The following is a 24042-nucleotide window of genomic DNA, read 5'->3' as shown; positions in this document are numbered from 1 at the left end:
AAGTACTAATTATCAATATCAAGGAATAATAATAAATAAAATATTTGGAAATATATTCTTATAAAACAGCAGTGACAGTCAATCAGATACTATAATGGAATCTTAATTTTCTTGGAGATTTATTTGATCTCCAAAATTTATAAAATGTTATATATATATATATATATATGTTGCAAGATCATAGCTTTTAAAAGGATTTTTCTTTGGAATTAATATTTTTAAAAAATAAAATATTCCACATCCACTCATTATCAATTATTTATATGAAATTTTACTCATTTCATGTACTCGTAATAAATAAATGTCCTATTGTCGGTAGAGGTATATTTGTTCATCCTTTGGACAACATTTTGCATTCCATCCGCTTCTCATTCTTATTTAAAAATAATTTTATTATAAAATATTGAGAGGGATTCATTTACATTAATGTAAATTTAAAATAGTTTTACTTTTTTTTTATATCTCATTGTACGATTAATATTGTAATGATTCAACTATTGTATTTTATATTTAATCCATATAGATCATGTATGTCAAATTTAATGTAAATTAGGGTCACAACTTGATCTAATCTATAAACCGGCCAAATTGGGGCAACATTTTCTTTCTTTCTTTCAATTATATGCCGTCCTTGTCGATTGGGATAAGTTTTAATTAATACTACGTATATGGATTTTTTTTTTGTTTGAGACGTAAGGTTATATATAATTTTAATTCTGTGTAATTTTATATATGAAATATTGGTTTGATTCAGTTTTCACAAATCACTAATAAAATTACTGTTTTAGCATCACTTTATATTTATATATTACATACAAAAGAAATTATATTGATCTGACATAAATATAAATCGATATATTTATTCAAATGTGTGTAATTAAATCAAAACAAATAATGGTATAGAAGCACAAGTAGAATTGTTGATAAGAATACTTTCCAAGTTGCAACACCAAAGAGTTGAATTATATTATTTAATGAATTTAAAAATATGAGTGTCAGTTTTATCTAGATTTATATAACTTAAATCCGTAAGTTACCTTCTCAAAGAAAAAAAAATCAAATTAAATTTATTTTCTAAATAATTAAAATTAATCTAATTTTTGTTTACAACTCACAAAAATGTGGGCAAAAGGAAAACTGAAATTCATTTCCAGGCAACAGCTGCATTAGATTTCGATTTGTTCTCAACCAGACATTGGTAGTAATGAGCCAGATTTATCCCCTTCGTTATCTTGCATTAGATTTGACAATGAATCTCAACGCTCCCTCGTACCTAATCTGTGGACCCAAAAAATAATACCAATACTTTCTAATTTATTAAATGTTTTATAACTTAATTTTATTTTCATCAAAAGAAAATAACTTAAAATGTTTTTTTTAATAAACCAATTTAATACCAGATGGTCCTATTTGTTGAATTTAAAGATAGTGAATAGGCAAAAATCTACCCAAAAAAAGAACATTGAGAATTGAAAAATCGATTAAAATTTAGATTTTTTTTATATTTTAATTTAAGAAAAGAAAATTATTTGTTATTTTATTGAAGATGTCTTGGTTAGTGCATAAAATACAAAACCCATTTAATTAAGATTTATATTTGATTATTCGTCTGAAAATTTTCATATTAATAAAGTTAATGAATCATATATTATCAATTTAATTTAATTTAAAATATTATTATATCAAGATGATTCAGATAAATTTAATCATATATTTATTAAAATATTTATAACATCCACCACCAATCCGAAACTATTTATCAAGCAAATGATCATGTATCAAAATTGCATACAAAAAGTAGTCACCAAACCCTAAACAATGGTAAATATTCAATCCTCACAAAATTAACATTTAATATTTTCGTTTATTGTTTATTAAACTTTAATTCAATTGGTATGGTTATTATTAGAAAATATATAAGTTTAATGTGCTTAAAATATTAAGTATTTTGAAAATAAAATACACGGTGGCATTGTGATTATGAGACCAAATAAGGAATCAAAGCTTTTAGGGTTAATTTTGAATTATTGTTTTTTAAATTAGATTGGTGTCAGACCACCAGTTTGTCGGTCCAATCGATCTGATTAAAAAATTATTAAAATTTTAAAAAATTCAAAAAAATAAAAATTTGGTTTAACCAATTCAATTGCCCAGTTCAATCAGTCTGTATCGATTTTTGGGTCAATCAATTTAAAGTTTCTCTCTGAATCGAAATCTTAACCGTTTTCTGGTCTAACCGATTCGACCAATTGGTCCAATTCAAAAAATATTACTTAATAAGGTAAATGAGAGAGAAGAGGAACACAAACAACGGGGTAAGAGTGTGACTTTGAAAATGTTAAAACATGTACTAAAGCAACCTCGTTTTGGCTTTACTTTTTACGATATTCAACTTAATTCAATAATAAACCTTTAAATTTTTTTTAAAATTTTGGTAAAACCAGATACCTAAATTATAATTTTGTAACCATTATCAGCGTTTTAACTGTTATCTAATCTAATCAAGAATTAACAGCTATGGATAAAAAAAAGAGTTAACACGTAATTGGTCTAGCATTCCAAAACTGTGAAAAAAAATACTTTCCTGATAGGGATATCTTTCATTCGAAAACTGTGGAAAAATCATCGTTTGCATGGTCTAGTACTATTCTAGCTGTGTTGCGTAAGTTGGCTATTGGATTCTTTTGGCAGGTTGGAAGGGGCTCGTCTATCCGAATATGGCATGATGGGTGGGGGTTGGAAGGTTTGGATGGCCATTCGTTGAGCTATAATGGTGTGTTGCCAAGGGAGGCGGTGGTTAGTGAGTTGTTGCGGACGGATGGTAGGGGTGGGATAGGGAGTTGGTGCGGCAGGCTTTTACATTGGATGTGGCAGAGCGCATCCTTTCTATCCCGATGACTAGCCTAGGCCCAGCTGATACACTTGTTTGGAGCCACTCCCCAAATAGTTGTTATAGTTGGTTATTGCTTCAGGGTGTAGGTTTTGGTCCATATGGTTTCTTTAGGAAGGCCATCTGGAAAGTGCAAACCCTCCCAAAGATCAAGGTTTTCACATAGCGGGTTGGACATGAGCTCTTGCCTACAACAGCTAAGATTGCCTCGATTCCCCTTGCTAATGATGCTAGCTATCAAAGATGTGGGTTCCAGCTAAGACCATCCTACATGCCTTGAGGTATCACATGACACCCTTGTTTTAGCTGGCCTGGATAATGCTCTGTTGAATGCATGTGTGTTTAGTTGCATAGATTGGTTGGAAATGGCCATGCGGTCACTTGACAAAGCTGCCTTTATAGACCTTTTGGTGCTACTTTGGAATTTATGGAATGTCCATGATAATGCGGTCATGATAATTTGGAATTTATAGCACGGTACCTCATGTCATTTTAGCTTCAGGCGAGGGAGCTAAATGAAGCATTTTGTGCCCATTAACTTGACTCATGCCTCCATGCTACCACTGAGGATGCGTGAGGTTCAGTGGTCTCCGCCCATCCAAGGGGTCTTCAAGGTGAATGTTGATCTGGCCTGAGATCCGGTGGCTAGATGAATGGGCATTGGACTGGTGATTCAGGATTCGGATGGTTTTCTGCGTGACAGATGTACGCAAAGGGTGGTTGAGTGCATGAAACCAGCTTGGGTGGAGGCTGGTGCAGTTATAGGTGGGTTTCTTTTGCCACATTCCATGGGCTTTCGTCATGTGATGTTGTCTCACTTGTTAATAAACTTTGATCTGATTGTCTTGATTTATCTACTTCTGGCCATTTTTTGTTGAAGACCAAAAACTTGGATGTTTTATTTGACTCATTGGTTTCTTCTTATGTAGCCTATTCAAGTAATAAAGTTGAGACTATCTTAGTCGTGTGGGCTTATAGGGTGAGGATACCCTCACGTTTGGGTTAGATTTCCCTTTCTCTATTCAAGACCTTGTGATCAATGATGTTTCGAGTTATGAACGAAGGACTAAGCTTCATGGCCTTTTGCTCTAAAAAGCAGTATAGGTACCCGATTAAAAAAAAGTGTAGTTTGATGGCTTATTATTCAATTAAGCCATATATTTATGGAAATGTTATTTAAAATGTTTTTATTCACTATTTTATTATTAGCCTTAGTTTATGTTGCCATTTCTTGTCACAATGGAGGCACTTGGACATACATATTGGTTTCTTATGTTTTTATATCTTTTTGTACATGATTGCGTTATTAGCAATTAGAAGTGTACATTTATTTTAAAAATTAAATTAGTTTGAAGGGGTTGAGTGTCTGGTGCCTATGATATAGGCATTACTATTTCAAGTTTCTTTCCCTTTTTGTTGTCACCATCTAAGAGTAAAAGGAAAGCTTGTTTATATAACGAAAAAACCAAAAGATGTATCTTTTCATGATTTTCTCCTTTTAGAATTTGTCATGAATGCATTTTGCCTTCCCATAAAACCATGTTTTGATTTGATATGCAAGAATTGAATGAATCAAGGGGAATGGTGATCATGCTATATGATGAGGCAGCTTTGAGTGGTGAATCTATTTGACGATTTATTTATTGGTTCTGAAATAGAATAGTGAAGTCTTCATGCACAAGGCACTATTTCCTAAACTGGTTGACAAATGTATTATTGATTGGCACCCTAATTGCGCCTGAAACATTAAGCTAATGTGCTAGATTCTTACGAGGAATGTCGGGGTCCTCCACAATTATCCCTGTTGGGCAAGTGAGATTTCTTTTTATGTTGAAAGAAATTTTCATTCTGGCGATGAATCTTCATTCCGAATTTGATGTTGCGAGTGCTAGGGATTGTTTAAAGCGTTACAGTGATATGCACCATGCTTTAAAGTAGAATAAGCTTTCTTGGAATATTTGAAGCAGTAGAAGGCACCGAAAGGGAAAAAGAAAGACAAGTGTCTCATTTTAATTTATTTTCGTTTGGGAAGGGGAGGCTGTATAGATACCATTGAAAGTGTTAATAGAATGGATGTCTGGGTCATTATGCCACATATGGCATCGACTTTTTCATGGGAAACATCTACTTAGATTTCTATTTTGGCAGTTAGTATAGCAGTTCTCATTTATTGTAGAAATTGAGAGATGGGTCTCTAAAATGTCCCTTGTAATGAAAACAAGCTTTGCGCTTTGCATGGTAACCACACTAGTTATAAACCTGATTGGACCAGTTTCCTTAATGCTCGAATTACCCTTTCTTCATTTTTAGTTCAGAATCCACGACTTTAAAAGTAGATAACTTTATGAAAAAGGTAAATGTTGGTTGTGTATTATTCCTTGAATGAGCGTCTATTTATACACACAGATTATCAACAAAAACTTCTAGATAAGAGGAGGTAATTCAAATAAATTCAAAATTCAAACAAGAAATCTAGTTACCAATTGACTTGGTCGGTCAATACATTCCCTCAAGGTTATAGAGCAACACCTAACTTATTAAGGTCACACATGAAGGTTACTTTGAGTAGTGCTTTTTCAAGTATGTCAGAAGTGGGATGAGATCCGGTTGCTTGAATAGATAAATGATAACTAGATGTAGGAAAAGATGGATTGAATTTATTTTTTTCGAGAGTAGGTGATGGGAGACGTTTATAGTGAAGATGGGTGAGTTTTATGGGTAGGATTAAGAGATTGATGGGAAAAAGAAGAGTTCAAATTTAAGTATGAAATACTTGAATTTGATGAACTTTCTTTGGGCATGATAAAAGTTGATGAAGTTTGGCATCTTGTTGAAATTTGTGTTCTTGACTACTGATGATGGGATTTGCAATTTCTAGTGAAATAGGTGGAGAGGAGTCGATAATTGAGCTAAATATTATTGATAGGAGATTTTCGGATAAGGCATTAAAATTCCAATTGTTATTTGAAATATGTTAATTTTAGAGAAAATATTTTTGAAAGAAAAAATGTCTAAAAAAATTTGACATCTCTAATTTTTTTACTTTATATTGTATCAAAACATTGACGACGGTGGTGAACCATAGAGAATCTTAAATAAACACATGGTTGAGAATTTGTTTCAAGTTTGTTTATTATATGGTTTAAGCCATGTGTAACAAGGCAACCAAAATCTTGTAATACTTCGTAATTTAGTTTACCACCGAACAATTTGTGATAAGAGAAATCATTTTGAAGAAGTGTTATGGATAAATGGTTTACAAGTTAAACTACATGATGGCAGGCGAAGCTCCAAAAAGTAGATGAGACGAATGCTTGGTGTAATACATTTTCGGTTGTTTCAATTATGTGTCCACAATGTTCAGCAAGAGCAACACTTTGTGGGGGGTGTAGGGTGAACATTTGAGATGCTCTATACTTCGGGAAGAAATATAGGGTCCTAGACTCTGAAATTCATCACCATCATAGGTATAAGAATGAAAATTTTGAAATATTAACTTGATTTCATTTTTTTAGTTTTAGGGTGTATAGTCAAATGCATTGGCCGAGACATTTGAATATGTTAACTATGGTTGGGTTGGAGGTGAGAAAAAAAAGGCTAGAGGACCAAGACTCTCGTGGAAGAATTTTCAAGGTTTTGATACCTTTATGAAAAAGATAACTAAGGGTGTGTTTAGATGGGCGTTGCGTTTACCTGCGGTTAGTGTAAAAACAGCGGTGGCGGTGAGATTAAATACTGTAGCGTGAGACAAAAAATAAGCTAAACGCACCACACCGCACCCAATCGCCCATCCAAACCCACCCTAAGCTATGTAAGATTTCTTAAATGAACATCTATTTATACATATAAACCATTAACAACACTCCTATATATATATAAGGTAATTCAAATTCAAATAAGAAAGCAGTTGTAAAATCACTTGATCAGTCAATAGAGTTATTTTTTTAGCTAACTCATTTCAAGTTTAAATATTAGCTCTTAGTTTAAAATATCTGATTGTTTAGTGTGCTTTCATGTAAGCAGTTCATTTCATATATCTGGCCCTACTCCGTTTAAGATCCATGTGGGTGATTTGGACAAATTATATCAAAGGATTAAGTTTCTTATTCCTTTCCCATTTTTTATATCAATATAGTGAAATTATTTATAAAAGGAGCTGGCGGCACCTTCTAACATTTTGGTGCACCATTGTTTTAGTAATCAGTTTACATTTTCTTTCTATGTTCAGCTAGTTGTTATATGGTATATTGCCCAGTGCCCATACAGTTTCGTATGCTATATTGGTCTAACCTTTTCTTTTGTTCTTTAGACTTATGAAAGGAGAAGAGAGAAAAAGAAGAGAAGAGAAGAGAAGAGAAGGGGAAAAAAGAAGAAAGTAAAAGAAATATATATATATAAGGACTAACTGTGCAATATGACCTAAATTTCATCTGAAATGATAATATAATGTACCTCATATGACCAAAGTGTAACAAATCGATAAGATTAGTGTCCATTTTAGGACCTTAAAAATTTTGTGATCAAAACATAATTTAAACTTATGATTAAATCTGTAGTCTACCCAAATAAAAAAAGAAAAACGATAAGACGAAGAAAGAAAGTTTGGGAATTGTAGCATGCTACTGTGCTAGAATGTTAAAGCAGTGGGAGTACAACGTAGCCATGATATTTTGCAATATATTTTCGCTACATCAGGTAATTAATTCTAGCATATTTTCCTTTAGAAGTGTTCATCTTGATAGTAAATTTTATTCAATTTATGGTAGTATGGTTCAAGACTCTGACCTTAAATACTTGTTGTATAGTGACCTTGATATGCTAACAGCATTTCCACTGCTCTTCACCGGAAACAGCTTCCGACTACTCTGCCAATTGTTTGTTAGTTTTATCCATTCCCTCCTCCATTTATCTAGCTTGAAGTCCTCGCCATTCTCTACACTTTCTATCAAAATTTTGAAATATATTGCTGCTCGGGGGCCGTAATAATCTCGTAGAAGTCCACTCCAATACTTGTTTCCTAAACCAATGCAAGAAAAAAGAGAATTGGAAATTTGTGGCAATGCAACTTTGAAAGGTTTAATGAAGCACGTAAGTACAAGGTATATGCACCATCTATGCTATCCAGACTCAGGATAAACATCAAATACAGGAGTGTGTCAACATTGATATAATAAGCGTAGAAAACAATAGTAGGAGATGAATATTTAGGAAAATGTAAAAATTCTAGGTAATACTGCACCACAACCATGAAACTCATTTAAGGATATAAATAAGCTGGAGGTGAAAGATAAAAACCAGACTCAGGCAGTGAGAGGTAAAAATACCATAATCACGAAGTAGACTAGCTTCCTCCTCTGTGTTGTCAAACCACATGGTTATTTGAGTTCTTGCATTCCACTCGAACTGTATTTTCAGATCACGTCAATCCAAAATATGCTTGCATTTTGAATTGCTCATATAACACTTTCAATTTCTAACCTGTTTCTCTTCTTCTTCATTTTGTGCAAGTTGTTTAGCACTTTCTAGCCAAGGTCCCAGAAGAAATCCATCATGGCATGCTAAGAGAGTGTCCATATCTTCAACAAGGTCTAAAAACTTTTGACTGAGAGAGGTGACTTTGTCGACATCTTTAAACTTATAGGCGTCAATGATCTTTAAGAAAAGCTCATTTGCATATTTAGCCAGAGATTGTCTAGTCAGGTCAACTAAGTCATAGCTGGGCATTGAAAGTAGATTGCCATTAAAAATAATATTGAAAGAAGTATGGATAATAGAGAGTGCACATTCTAGAAGTTCTACAATATGTCACAATTGGCACAGCATTGCTAAAACAGTGTATTGGAACCAAATAATCAACCTGTAAGTATTGCTTGCTGATAGTTCATTCCCACTTGCAATAAAAAGTTCTAATGCCTTTATCACTTCAGAAGTTGAATACCATAGATGAGGTTGCTCATATGCATTTGTTTTCTCCCTTAGTACGGCTCTTCTTGAAGTTGGTTTACCATTATGTGGATACATCTCAAGTGGTGATGAAATAAGGGATGGATTGACATCTGGAAATGCTACGATAACATCCCTATTTTTGTCCTGCTCAAATGTTTTCATTTATCAACTATATAAAAATTAAGATGATAAATATATGCTTGGAATTGTGTACAGAAAAAAACCATTCTGTATATAATACTTGGCAGAAAACTTAATGAAGATTGATGGACTGTTTTCTATTGTGATTATAGCATTCAAGTCAGTCAAGCTCATGGAACCAATGGACCATGAATCATGCCCACCCTGATACATCTATACACAGCAGAGGGGGGAAAAGGGGAAAAAAAAAACATTTCAAGTTTAAGAACTTACATAGGCTTCATCCGTGCAATTGTAGATTGTGTGGTATAATATATTCCATGCGTCTCTTATTAAAGGAGATGACCGTCCATAACGCCTTGCTATATACAATTCAATCCATGCCTGAAAGATGTATTTTAGTTAAGAAACAGATTAGTTTAGAATTTGGTAAGCTCCAGTGGAAATGCATGCCTCCCGGCTCCCCCACTATTCCTTCAAGTTCTCTGTCCAATCAAACTAGAAGGACTATTCACTCTTCTTTTTCCACCCTTCCTTTCGCATCCTCTTGCTTCTCCATTATGGAGCTCAAGGTCAATTAATAGTAATCTTATTCTTGTCCTGCCACTTGATTACTTTTCCCTTCTTTAGAACAGACTTGTCCAATAAACAATCTTAATATAGAACAGAACTCATAATCTGTCTTATTACATAGAGAAAAAATTGTCATAACTTGGGTTTAAATCTAGAAACTTTTACCAAACTTACATGCATCATATTTTATTAAAAAACTAATGGTGAATAGCACATCTGATTTGCAGACAACGTGTAAGAGTTTAAAATTACCTTGACATCAACTTTTTTGTGTTGAAATGCCATTTCAGACATGAGGTCATAAACAATTGGATTCTGTTCTATACCTTCCATTGACATTCCAATGCCAACCTTAACCAAAATTATTGGAGTCAGAAACAGATTTATATTATAAAAATAAAAATATAAAAAAATCACGGCAAATATCAAAAGGCCAGAAGTGTATTAGTCAGTTCCAAGAAAACTCATTTGCATGACATGTAATACTCGTACATGCAGGTGTCACGGACTTAGAATTCAAATACGATGGATCGCACAAGTCTGTCATGGTTGCGTGCTCCCATGCGCAACCCATGACACAGGCATGCAAGTTGACATGCAAAGAGTAAATGTTGCAGGATAAGATCAAATGAGAACAACTTTGTACAGAAATTGCTTACTGATATAAAAGGTGAAAGGCCCAGATCTTATGACATTCAATAACTGTTTGATGGTATTTTGGAGGAAGAAATCTGTAGTACAGCTTACCATTGTTGAGTTTTCAGTTGTTAGAGCTTCAATAGGGCCAGAAGCTATTGCATCCAAAATTCCATACATCTCAATATTTCCTGCAAAGTTGTGTAGCATGCACCTGTAAAGTAGGATGCCAACAGATCAGATAAGAAACAGAAGAGAACAAGTTCCATACTTCCATTTTGCTTGCCTTAAGGTAGGCAACAGAGACATATTTTAAGGGATGTATGAAATAAGCAAAATTTCTATCAAAAACCCTAAAGAGATCTAGATCTCTCTCTAACAAGGCCTATGGGTTCAATGTCACTTTGATAAGCTAAACTATGAATCACAATAGGTCATTGCAGGAAACAAGATAAAGAGAAGACAATTGATTTCAACATCCCCATGAATTGCCTGGTGACTTGATCCTATTCTTGTGTCCATAATAGTTTCCTACTATGCAAGGATAAAAATTATTGATAAAAACTTGTAGACACAGGAATACATAAACATGTTAGTTTTTGCTTGTACAAATGTGAGTCTGTGAGATAGAGAAAGAGAAGTGATGCAATGATAACTTTCCAGATGTAAGGAACACCATAAAACTGTTCTGAAGAAATCCAGATGGGTTTCACTTCAGCATATAAATCAAGGACGACCAGCTTCCCCAAGGGAACAGAGTGTAGAAGTGCCTGAGAAAAGCATAGTTACTACCAATCAATGAACAAGATATTCATCTTTTAGTTTTTGTTCTCTTCAAAACAAAATGCTAGAATGCATGATAATGTATGAACATGCTCCTTTGAACATATATCAAAAATATGATTTCATCTAAATGCACACACAAGTAGATAAGTTTTCCAATTTCATACTAGAAAACAACATTTACATCCTTCAGTTCTGAACAATAATGCCACAATATCATTAGAGATTCAGGGAAAGCTAATTATGTAACCTTATATTTGTATTAGGCTAAGAGAGGGGAAAGGAAAGGAAAGGAAAGAGAGGGAAAGGAAGATCTTTTCCCTTGTTTGAATTGACTTCTTTATTTAAAGCAAAGGAAAGTAAGGGAAACTGAGAACACCTTGCTTTCCCCTAAAAGGCTTACCTTTTTAACCTCCATTTGGGGGGAAAGCTGGGCACATGAAAGAAAAAAAGTTTTTTAAGAGATAAGATACCTATTTTATCCTCTTCATCTTTTATATAAATTATTTATGAAAAGGATATAATTGTAAAAAAAATATTATAGTTAATCCTTTCTTGTTCATTGTTTAACCAAACAAATATTGTTAAAAAAAGTTTCCTTTCCTTTATTAATTTTAACTATCCAAACAAAATAATACTTAATTCTTTCCTTTCATTGCCTTAACTTTCCTTTCTTTTATTTTACTTAATACAAATATAGATTAAGTCTTATAATCTAGAAGGAAAATCTTGAATGTTGTTTTGAGCACTGAAGAAGTTCAAAATTAGTTGCTATTTGGGTGAAGGAAGGAAATAAAACTTCATTGACATACAATATACCTATCTAGTGAGCTGTGAAGTAAGTTCCCTTCAACCTCTGAAGTGTGACTAAATGCTATCGTATTCGGATTAAACATATATTAAGGCCAGACATATGTTTGCTTTATTCGCTTGATTATCGCATGTATGATTGAAACATAACAAAACAAAGGACCACACACTTTAGGGCCATTCCCCTCCTACCTGTCTCTCTTTACACTAATTATGTTTCCCACAATGCTTTAAACCTTCAGTTATAGCAATTAAAAATGAAAGTCATCAACTTTGATTCAAGTTGTAGATGATTGGAACAAAATACTAAAACTAAATTGACATATAAGACAAAGAGCTGATGAATTTAGAGATTGGAAATGAAGTGACTAAAAGACAATTAAATGAAAACTATAGATATAACCTTCATTTGTGGAGGCCTCCAGAATGGATCATATGAAAACAGCCACCCCTATGGAATCAATTTTGATCAGTTAGAAAATCAGGACAAAAGGTAATTAACTCTATAAGGAGGTCAGGAATGCAATGGCATAGTCATGTGTGCAGAATAACCTTTATAAAGAATTTAATAGAAAAAAGATGGACAGATTGGGACTTTTTTGAATGTTCCTGATAAAGAAGGTTCCACGTTTTATATATTAAAGTGAGTGAGATATGATTTTTTGACCTGCATTAGCCACATTGCATTGTCATCACCACTCTGCATTCCACTAAAGATCGCTGCACCTAATGAGGAGATGTACCCTGGATCATCCACTGGAGGGGTATTCTCATCAAACGTGTCACTACATGGTTAGGCACATATGAAAACAATGTAGAGATGTGAAAAAAGGACTAATAAATTGATTAAAATTTTGAATCTAAAGTTGCAATGGAAGATCATTTCTATACACAAGACAACATGTAAAAATAGAATGAATGGTTCCATACAAGTGTCATTGTGGTCTTAAATTTTAATCCTATAGCAGAGGATCGGGCCAAGTCTAGAAAGGTAGAGAGGAAGAAACAATTGAATAAACAAGTGAAAACAAGACTGATAGAAAATAAGCCAACTGAGCTAACAAAAGCATAATAACAATCACCACTCACAAATTTTAAGCCATACCATGCTAGTGAAATTCACATGTTAAATCAAAAAAGAATAAAATGGAACCACAATGACCTCATAAACTGCTTCCTTTATCCCAATTTACCAGAGCCCATTGATTTGAACAGATTTAAGATAACAACATTAAATGCATCAAACACTTTTGTAAGCATAGCAATTATTGGTTCTGGCTTGTCTTTCACAAGTAATTTTCTAATAAAACAAAGGGTGTGAAATATAATAACATGAAGCTCATCTGCTCATTGCAGTAAATTAGTAAATCAGGCCTTCCAGAAACAGAACCAAAGCCAAATTAAAGGGTAAGGGAGTAATTTAGAGATTTTCACAGATTCGAATGACCACTATATCAAGATTATTGATTACAATCCAACAATATGGATCTCAAAAATTAAAATCTTACCAATTGTAGATGTGGCTTGTCCTTCCATATTCTGACCAAAGATGTAAGCCCAAACAATAAAAATGTTCAGAATAATTGCAAAAAACATTCATAGAAAGGAAAGTAACATCTAATAACTTCCAAGTGCAAGATAAAGACAAAAAAAAATGAAGCTTATGAACATAAATAACAAGGAATTGAAGGAGCACACCTTTCAGTTGTTCCTCAATGAAAGTTCTCCCAATCTCAATGAACAAGGGATCAGTCGCATCAAGTAGATAAGTGCAACACCATTTAGGGTTGCGTTTAACAGAAAACCTGAAGACCAGTTGAGATGAATTATTGAAGTTCCAATCCTTTGTTAAATTTTGTAAAAATTTTCAAACTTTGACCAAGAAAGTCTAAATTCCACCTACTATATATAGTTAGATAAAATAGACAGCCTAAGGCTGCAAGGCTGCAACACTTCAAAGCAAATACTATTGCCAAGATGCATCAGGAGAAAATATGAGTTAATGAAAAGTTGACAACTCAAAAATATAATTGACAGACATAAAAAGCAAATTAATTTGTCCAATTCACAGTGCTATGTAACTTACCAATTACCCAAGCGTGTTATCTTTGCTGAAGGGAACATGTCTTTAAATGCTGCAGGAACATTGCCAGAAAAAGCTGGAAGGACTGCAAAGTGTATTCACAAAATTTGAAACTGTTAAATCAAGTAGGAAGAAAAAATTTATAAAGGTTATTAGTGTTTTAAAACTTTCCTAGATCCATGGCAGGTGTGCCAACTCCAAATCAGTAATTAGAACCAAGCTTTCCATTATTTCTTACTAAGAACTTGTTATAAATTTGTATATCCATCAGTTGTTTTTGTTTAATGCTACAATTGATATTTTTTAATGCTTGACCTCATTCAGATGAAACCAAGTAAATATGCCTACTTGATAGAAGGGAGCATCTTGCTACAGTCAACAAAAATCCAAGGAGTGGCTACTTTTCCATGGAACAATTCACGAAAAATTATCAAGACTTCTTCGTTCATTCAAAAATCAAAAAGAAAAGATGATAGTATGTTTTGAGTAACAATAGGGACTATGTTCTTAAGAGAAAAGTTTTGCTTTCCGTAATCTAGATTAGCAGAAAATTGAGCAAAGCAATTTGTTAGTTTTATATTAGCATAATTATAGGGATCTGAAAAGAATCAATAGGGAGATATTATAGGATCAATTAGGATTGATTATAATTATTCATTCCGTATATGGAGTTTATCTTTGTATAAATACATGCACAACCAGAAGGAATACACAATTTTCTTTTCATCTTTTTACTCTCTCCCTCCTTTCTATCTCTTCTTAGAGATAAATAAAATTATATGAGTAGCCAATGCCAAGTATCAACTACAACTGGTGCCAAAGAGGGATGGGACTATGAGGATGTGCGTTAATAGTCAAGCTATCAATAAGATAACAATTAAGTATCGCTACCCCATTTCAAGGTTGGATGACATGCTTGATGAGTTACATGGATCCAAGGTGTTCTCAATGGTGGATTTGAAGAGTGGTTACCATCAAATTTAAATGATGGTGATGAGTGAAAAACTGCCATCAAAATCAAGCATGGGTTATATGAATGGATGGTGATGCCATTCGGATTGTCAAATGCCCCAAGTACTTTCATGAGGTTGATGAACCATGTGATGCAAAGATTCATTGGCAAGTGTGGTGTGGTTTACTTTGATGACATCCTAACCCATAGCAAAGATCTTAAGGGACATTTGCAGCATCTTAGAGATGTTTTTGAAGTACAACGACAAGAAAAACTATTTGGCAACTTCAAGAAATGCATTTTTGCCAAGAGCAAGTCACTTTTCTCAATTTTTTGGTGTCACAACATGGAATTTAATTTGATGAAGAAAAAGCAAGGGCAATCAACTAATGGCTCGAGCCTATCTCATTAATGAGAAAATTCTAGATAATATAATCTCTACTAGCTATGTGAAGACAGGAGAGCAACTTATTGATTTGTTCACAAAGGCACTAAAGGAAATCAAGTTAACTACTTATGTAACAAGCTAGGCACGATTAATATCTATGCTCTAGCTTGAGGAGGAGTGTTACCTATATATTAATGTAATTATAGAGATCTGAAAAGAATCAATAAGCAATTAGGGGATCCATTAGGATTAATTAAAATTATTCATTTCCTTGTATATAGAGTTCACCTGTATAAATATATGTATAATCAGTAGCAATACACAACTTTCTCTTCATCTTTTCTTTCTCCATCCTTTCCATCATTCACAAATTTAATTCATTAAAGAAAAAGAACAATAATGAAAAGTAACTTGTTTCTTTTTTTCTGAAAAATGAAAATGGATGGGAATGTCAACTGGTACCTGGAGTCATTCCAAGTTCATACATTCGGGCAAGAATTTTCTTTTGCAAAGTTAATTGTCCATCAAACCAACTTTCTGGCAGTGGTCCACCCCATCTGGCATTGAATTGCAACTTATTAGATTCAAAACTACAACACTATCATAACAATACAAATTTTCTCTACCTAGGGTTATTACAATATGCCATTAAAAGAACGTTCCAGAAAAAGTATCACTTCATTTATTCTAATCATCTAAATGATGGGGAATGAGGAACCATACTCTGAAAAGGAAGGTAAAGATGCTTTCCATTAGCTTGAGCTTAAAATGCCTTAATATTAGATTTACCATGTTGGCAACCCAAATTAATCAAGCCAAAGACAAAAAGAGTTCTAAAATTTTTCCAAATTACTTACCCATGCAAATTTCCCATACGTGACCAAGCAAGAAATGCAGGACCCCCAAAGAAGTCATCCAAATCAGAATTGGTTATATTGAATTTCTGCTTCAGGTAAAAAGTTCATAAGAAATACTAAAATCTAAAGAACTCAACTTAAGAACATTATTCATGACTTTGGCAACAATGATGTTATCCAAAAATAATTCCTAGAGCAAACTAACTAGCCAATGAGGCCAACTCCAATTTTATTAATGAAAATTTAAAAGTAAAACAGCCCAGGTTGTTACTGGTAATAAAAACTAATAATAAGTACTTCCGGGAACATAAAGAATTAATGAATGACAAAGGTACTACTAGCACACTGATTATACACCTTTCGGTCAGCATTAATGCATATTGAGCAGAAGTAAGCAATAAATGACTATATATATATTTATATATAAAGGACTTTTGTCTTAACCTCGATAGTGTCAGTGACAACTATATCTATATGCAAAGAACATTTAGCATTCACAATCTAACCACTAGCTATAGAACTTTGTACAAGCTTTAAAAGACTAGTATTATGTACCGGAATATATAAAATCAGGTTCAGCTAGAAGTTCAGAAAGAGCAGGGAACAAGCATATAAGCCATGCTCAATTATGTCATCCACCTCAATGCAGATACCACTTGTGAGTCCAGCATAAAAAGGAAAAAATACACTATCAATATAGCCAGTAAATGGACGCAGACTAAGTGGCATCCTATCCCCATCAATGCCAGAAATCTTTCAAGAGGACATGAATGAGCATGAAGAGCAGAGTTGCAGGGTGGAGGGTTGTGCATGTGACTAGCGTTTCTCCACAAGAAAGAAAAGGTGAAAAGACAGGCAAAATGAATAAAGTTTGCTAAGTTAGTCAAATTTTGAAAACTTTATATAAGGAAATTACCTGGAAAACTTTTCTCCAAATGGTTTCTTGCCCGGTAAATGCTAGTGGCAAGTTGATACCTTGGAGAGCCATCCAATCAATTTCCTGTTCCCATCTTTCCCAATCCCACCAAGCAAAAGTATCTTCCAAAAGCAAATAAATGCATATATTTTTCATCAAAAAATATTTCAAAATATTTTCCAAGGCATTAATAACTTATTAAGAGATAGAAGCAGAAGCTCACAGCTTGATGTAACAGCATTTTGGTAGTAATTCCATGGAATGGGTCTCTGGACCAAGATTCCACCATCTTGAACAGGAGGAAGAGAGCCTAACGGAGGTATTGAAAATAGTTGTGCACCACCAGTTTTTTGCCAAGATATATGTGAACCACACCAATACTTTAAGTACCAGTGTAGACCAGCCAAAACTTCCACCCCAGTGACACCACTTATTCTGCTCCAGAACAGCAAAAGAAGTAACAAGAAAGTAACTATATATTGCACATAGACATACCTGTATACAGTAGTGTCGTGTAATACAATGAACTGAAATATATTTCAATTATGGGCAAAACATTGTAGAGAAAGTATTTATTGCCTACAAACTCTATGATCCCAGTCTGCTAAATTAACAATACTGTGAAAATCCAGGATAAACTCATATGTTGACTTAAAACTTGAGGTCTTGAAAGTTGAAATTGCTATGTAGTATGTTGAGGTCTAAAGACTAAAAAGGAAAGGGCCACTGTGTTATGATGTTAAAAACGAAGCAATTTGACATACATCAGATAAGGTTCATAAACGGGACAACTCAATTCAGCGAAGATTAGTTTATAATCAATAAAATATGTAACATATATCGTACATGCAAATTGACATAGATACATACAAGAAGTAGTGAAACAAATAAAAATATTCACGTACAAAATCTCTGGAGCTCCGGACTTATAAGAAGAAGGATGGTTGTTGATAATGAAACAAGCTCCTTCACCACCACATTTCTCCTAAAAGAAAGAGGCAGCCAATAAGAGAGAGTTTAATTTAACCCTTCAATTCGATATATACGCAGCCAAACAGACTGGAAACGAAAAGACAAAAGTTAAAAACTACCTTAGAAATGATACGGAATTCAAAAGCGGAGGAGTGAGAAGGAAGCAGGCGATGGAGAACGCCACGAGCCGCCGCGACTTGGAAGGAAGGAGGAGCTCTCTCGCGCTCTTGAATTTGGAGAAGTTTGGAGATATATTGGACGCCGATAGTGGAGGCATAAACCATGGAAAAGAGCGAGAAAAGGAGGAGAGAAATGGCGGCGAGCGTAGAATCCATGGAAGAAAGATGGAAAGGGATCGTAGCCTAGGAATGGAGAGTTATTGAGAGAGAGGCGATTCTGTTTATAAAACTGAAATGGAATCATTGAAGCAGATGAGATTAAGGGGATCCAGCAAACAGCATCGGACAAATTCTCGGCCGGCCAGTCTGGGCGAGACAAATTAATTGCAAATAGATTAGAGAGAGAGAGAGAACGGGCATCAAACGCTCAAGAACAACAAGGGCAATGTATAGATTATGCCATACCTAGGAAAAAAACTATTTAAATGAAACGGTAAACAAAGTTAGAAATTTTTAAAATTATTCTGAATGTAGCCCCCAACATATATTTTTATTATTTTTTTCAAGATGTTGACATCACCACTTCATATTCTTATTTTAAAAAATAGCAATTCCACAATAAAAATTCAAAAAAATATTATAAAAGAGTTCATAAATTAAAAAAGAGAGAGAGAGCATGAAGTAGATAGATTATCACATTGACTTTTATATTTAAAATTTTAATGTTTTAGTTTATATTTTTTTTAAAAATAATTCGACTCTTTTTTTAAAATTAATGATCAAATTTCATTTTTTTAAAGGTTAAGAACTAAATTTAATTGAAAAATAACGATCAAATTAATAAAATACGTAGACGATAAGAGTTAAATTTATTATTATGCCTAAAAATTATAGCATTGGAGCTTAAGTCAGATTTATATAAAAATATTTTTTATAATATAATTTATTTAGTAAAAAATAATTTTTAATTATTTCTTAACTGAGTTGGTGTCTTATTAACTCGTAATATTAACTCAATTATAAATTATAAATATATTAAATTATATTTAAAATCATGATGTTTAAGGGTTAAATATGAGTGGAATTTTCTTTGTTTCATCTTTAGGATCTAATACATGTTATTGTTAGCAAAGCATTTTGGATGTTGATGTGGAAACTTGAGATCAAATTGAATCCTTAAACAATTAACTCGAAGTAACCTAAAAACGTTGATTCCTGAACCAAGTAAAGCACAACAAAAAGCTTTGAATTAATTTGAGAATTTCTAGCAAAGAAACTTGGTTATTATGATTTTATATAAACTTTTAATTCCCATCACCTCCCTTAAGAATTGAGTGGGATGGTTGTTGAATGGATGTGTCTAAATTTCCTTTAATGCCGAATGGATATCACCAATTACAACCTTTAGAGATAAGATAAACTGTAATAAATTTTGATTTAGTGAATTATATATTTCAAATTTTGATTGTAGTTCAAACGTATATATGAAATTTTTATTTTAAATTAATTATATATTTAAAGAAATAAATATATCAATATTTTATATCAGATAAATATAAATATTTTGTATATGTAATATGTAGCTGTAAAATGATATTAAATCAATCATGGTGTTAGTGATTGAATCCAAAAACTTAATGGCATTAAAAACTATATTAAACGACATTAAACAACACTTGTTTTCTTATTTTAATACCTAAAATCATGTTATATCATACAGTTTAATCCAAAAGCCTAACAAAATGGCATGTCCAACTTCTTAAAATGTGCAACATGTTACTCTTTATTCATGTAATTTTAAAATATCCACATGTCTCTCTTTACCCAAAAACAAGACAAAACATATCATTCTAATTAATTGAAAATATAAGTAAAAATTTATTTTAATTAAAATTAACTAAAAGTAAGAAGTAATATTAAATATTACATTTAATAATTTATTTTTCATCTAAGTATTAAGTCAATTGACATCGTTGTTACTGCAATAACTTAGTAGTCATAGGTTTTAAAGCGCTTAAACACACAATATCCTCCAATTTATGGGTTTGCGGATTATAGGTAGTTTAAAAATTTTATCAAAAAATGATTTATTCCAAAAGCATAATGACATTAAAAACAAATGTTAATATATATGAATGTATTTAAATTTCACAACTTGCACCTATTTGTTACCTTTTTAGACCTAACCAATACTTAAAAGTTTGGAAAATGTTGGCCAAAGTGATACATTTTTTAGTTACCTCAATAACTTAATTTACATCACGTGTCCAGTTTTTTCAAATCCCTTAAAATAGAAGTAGAAAAACTGGATATACTTTATACTTCAAAAAAAGAAATGGTGTTAAATTCTAACCTCGTGGCCTGGCTTCGAGAAATCTTCCAGGATTTGGACCTCGACACCGCCACCATCGATAGCGTAAAGAGACAACTCAAGGAAGATTTCAGTGTCGTGTTATTCGAAGAGTGTAATGCTCAAAATGTATGCTACGTAGTCATACTAAAGTTCATTCGCAATGACCTTAAGAAGTTTTTGTCGACAATGAGCCCTGTTTCTTCTAGTTGAGCCATGTTAATCCACAAATTGTATGGTTTTTTGGGGGTTTTTTTTAGAAGACTTTATGCATGCATCTATGGTTTCTAGACATGCTATTAAAATCAGTAGTATGGGAGGACGTAAAGTTGTTAAATGGATGGAAATGCATGTTTATGGTTCTTACATTGCTTTTTTTTGTGATTCATAATTATCCATTTAGGATAGGGAAAATAAAATGCATTAATGATTTACATCGAAATCCTAAACTAATCAAACTTGAAGTAACTCGAAAGATTGAACCTTGGACAAATATTTTTTTTAATTTATAATTTATCTTATGTTCTTCTCTAAAAGGAATAGGTATGAAATTGAAGTTACATTATCTTGTTGTTGATTCACAAATGTCTTTTCCTATTTGGATGTAATTCAGAAACATAAACATGTAAAAGGAACGACTCCCGTAGCTCTTATTTGCTTTGCTTTTTCTTTGATCTTCAATTCCTCATTTCTTCTTTTCTCATCGACTTGAGCTCTTGCTCCACCTGCGATATCATCAATTCTTGATATCTTCAATTGGTAAACTTGATTGCTCCTTTTTATTTTCTTCTCCAATTCTTTCTGTACTTCAACCAATCCATCATTGGATTCAGCAAAACAGTTTTCAAGCAGTAAGGAGTATGTGTTTTTTCAATCTCAAGTAGGGATCACAACACTTTTCTCCTATTGAAAATCTTTAACCAAAAAGAGATGAATTAAGTTCAAATTTCATATCTAACCTTTTTCCTTTCCATCTTGACTTTGGCTCTCACCTTCTTTTCCTTCTCCCATTCATGAATTGATGCTTTCATATTCTCATACCTGAGCTTTATCATATTAGTGAATGCCCTTTTAGTTCAACCAATTGAATCGGGTGAGTTGCATTTGATAATATTATTATATTTTTTTAATGTTTAAATGCTTTGAAAACTAATTTAATGTGCAACTAAATTATAAAAATAATTAATAATTAATAAAAAAATTCATTTAAGGAATTTTAAGTTAAAACAAAGACCCTAATTAAAATTGAAAATAAATTAGTGAATACCGTTTGTTAAGTTTGTGCAACTCAGCATTCTGCCAAGCATCAGCTTTAGTCTCCAAAGCATTATTGGTTTGGGAATAATTTCCCTTCCACCTTTGGTCTCCAGCTGATGAACCACCTCCTTTACTACTTTCCCTTGACTTTCTACTGGATGTTTCACCTAAGAAAACAAATATATATTTATTTGTTAAAAAGTATCATCCGTCGTTGAATCAGTCAAACCACCGATTTTTAATTCGGATTCAATTGAATAAATTATTAGAAAATAGAGAAAATTGGTTCAACCACCTTATTTCAGATTAATATCTTAGCTGGCCCTCGAACTAGTTCAATTATGAAAACAATGTAAAAGGGAAATAAATTTGATTATAAATTACTGACCATGAACAAAAATCTTACTACTTAAATACCCTACCTAAAATCAATATGAGTAAGTAATGTTTCGGAGTCAATATGTAAATAGATATGGTGTTAAATATTGGTTATTACCCATAACTAGAAAAATCGAAAAATTGAAAACCAATTCAGATTGAAGTGTCTGGACAGTTTATAATTGCAAGTTAAAAATCGTGATTACTCAAAACCAAATTGAATTTTATTTTTATTTAATTTACAATTAATTTTAATTTTTTATTATATAAAATAGATATTTTATATTTAAAATAGTGAAATTAACTTAAATATAAAAAATATTTAAATTTTTTATATAAAAATTGTTGATTATTTTTATTAACTTGTAAAATAATATTTAAAAGCTAAAATAAAACTCATCTCTTCAAAATAAATCTAAAAATTAATATGAAAAAAATAGCTGAGTATTTTATACTCAGGGGATAAAATTTTGATTTAACCCTTAAAACTTATAAAAATATAAACTACTAAAATGATGAAATTATATTTTTACTATAGTAAAAATATATAATTTAATTTCAAAAAAAAAATATGTCTCCACCCCTACCCATAAGTTGTAAGCTGCAAAAATACAAACATTAATGAATACCATACCTGCTGTATTTGTTGTCACTTCCTTGCTTGAGTATCGCCTACTAACTCTATCAGAATTTCCCACCCTTGATATGGTATCGTGTTTTTTCCCTTCTATTTTGATCCTATATTTTGCTTCGTCTTTTTCAATGGCGTTGACCACATACGCAGCCGCCGCCACTCCCACGGCCAACTCTCTCTCATACTGCTCTACCATTTTCATTTTCCGATGAAGAAACCTTGTTATCTGCAAAAGCAATGGCATTCTTACACCTTTACTCCATCATAATTTAAGCAACAAAATGCCATGACAAGATCCAATATCGGGTAGTTGATTGGGGCAAAAAGCTTGGAGATTAAGAAAGTGCTTTTGTTGTCTTGTCTTTAATCATGTGATTTTTCTGAAAGGGCTACCATAATACTAGGTGATGTAGAACTTTCAACGCAGCTTTTGATGAAAGCAAAGAATCTCTCATGCATGCTTTGATATTTATGGGAAATAATAATTTTAACTCTTTCTTTTCTCAAGATATACAGCACAAGAAAATAATACAAACACAATGCAAGTACTTCCACGTCTCAAAATCAATTTCATATTCTTTGAAATATAATTTACCTAATAAAACATATATAATAAAACAAAAACAATAAAAATACATGAATCTGTAAAGGTCATTGAATTGAACTACAAGTGGAGTAAGAAACAACTTGTATTTAATTCTTCACTTGACATCAATTTGGGATTTAATCCTTAGACAACCTCTATTTCCTATATTTAAAAAGAAAAGTTAAAAATAAAATCCGAATTTATTTCTTATACTAAATCCGAGTATTACTATTTAAAACCAATTTAAATAGCATTAACTTGTAAAAATCTAAATTTAATAAATCGAATCACAATATTACATTCTTCAAAGAAGCTACCGTATTAGGTTAATAATTAAACAGTGGTGAGAAAGAGATATGAAGAAATGGTGGTAAAGTTAAAGCTTAGTTGTGTATGTTGAAAGAAGCATGGAATCAATTAAAAAGGTATCCCATTTTGATGCAGCAATATATGCTTATTCTCTTGGAAAGGAAGGGTATAATCTCACATGCACAAGTACTTTGGGAAATTATTTGGACAGGAATGGCCCACCTTCACAAGCATACTCACTTCCTCTTTCTTGCCTTGGTTGCATTTTTTTTAATTTGCGATGAAAAATAAATAAATTGTTTCAACTCGTTGCATTAAATTTGAATATTTAATATAAAAATAAGTTTAATTTAAATATTTAATTTTAAACTCAATTATTTATAATTCAACTCAAGCTCGAGTTTGAATTGAATTTTTTAAATATTAATTTTTTTTAAAAATTTAATCAAACTCACGAGTTAT

The 24042-nt window shown here is 32.3% G+C and overlaps 2 protein-coding genes across 2 annotated transcripts; both read right to left on the bottom strand.

Moving 5' to 3' along the window:
• Positions 1-7491: 7491 nt before the first annotated feature.
• LOC107953467 (alpha-N-acetylglucosaminidase) lies at positions 7492-18526 on the bottom strand. The gene is made up of 19 exons (XM_016888781.2): positions 18067-18526; positions 17881-17960; positions 17199-17410; positions 16976-17097; positions 16060-16145; positions 15665-15759; positions 13866-13947; positions 13478-13584; positions 13288-13318; positions 12447-12564; positions 12183-12230; positions 10847-10956; positions 10298-10400; positions 9803-9901; positions 9251-9361; positions 8748-8980; positions 8369-8606; positions 8215-8293; positions 7492-7907 (listed from the first exon to the last, which is right to left on the bottom strand). The coding sequence occupies exons 1-19, from the start codon at positions 18280-18282 to the stop codon at positions 7663-7665; spliced, it is 2415 nt and encodes an 804-aa protein (XP_016744270.2). The 5' UTR covers positions 18283-18526; the 3' UTR covers positions 7492-7662.
• Positions 18527-20958: 2432 nt separating this feature from the next.
• On the bottom strand, positions 20959-23257 carry LOC107956548 (uncharacterized). Its single transcript, XM_016892166.2, has 4 exons — positions 22686-23257; positions 21684-21840; positions 21376-21457; positions 20959-21217 (listed from the first exon to the last, which is right to left on the bottom strand). The coding sequence occupies exons 1-4, from the start codon at positions 22927-22929 to the stop codon at positions 21026-21028; spliced, it is 675 nt and encodes a 224-aa protein (XP_016747655.2). The 5' UTR covers positions 22930-23257; the 3' UTR covers positions 20959-21025.
• Positions 23258-24042: the final 785 nt, after the last annotated feature.

Source organism: Gossypium hirsutum, chromosome D07 (assembly GCF_007990345.1).
Source record: "Gossypium hirsutum isolate 1008001.06 chromosome D07, Gossypium_hirsutum_v2.1, whole genome shotgun sequence".
NCBI lineage: Eukaryota > Viridiplantae > Streptophyta > Magnoliopsida > Malvales > Malvaceae > Gossypium > Gossypium hirsutum.
Note: the sequence above shows the minus strand (reverse complement) of the source record. Positions and strands in the feature narration are given on the sequence as shown.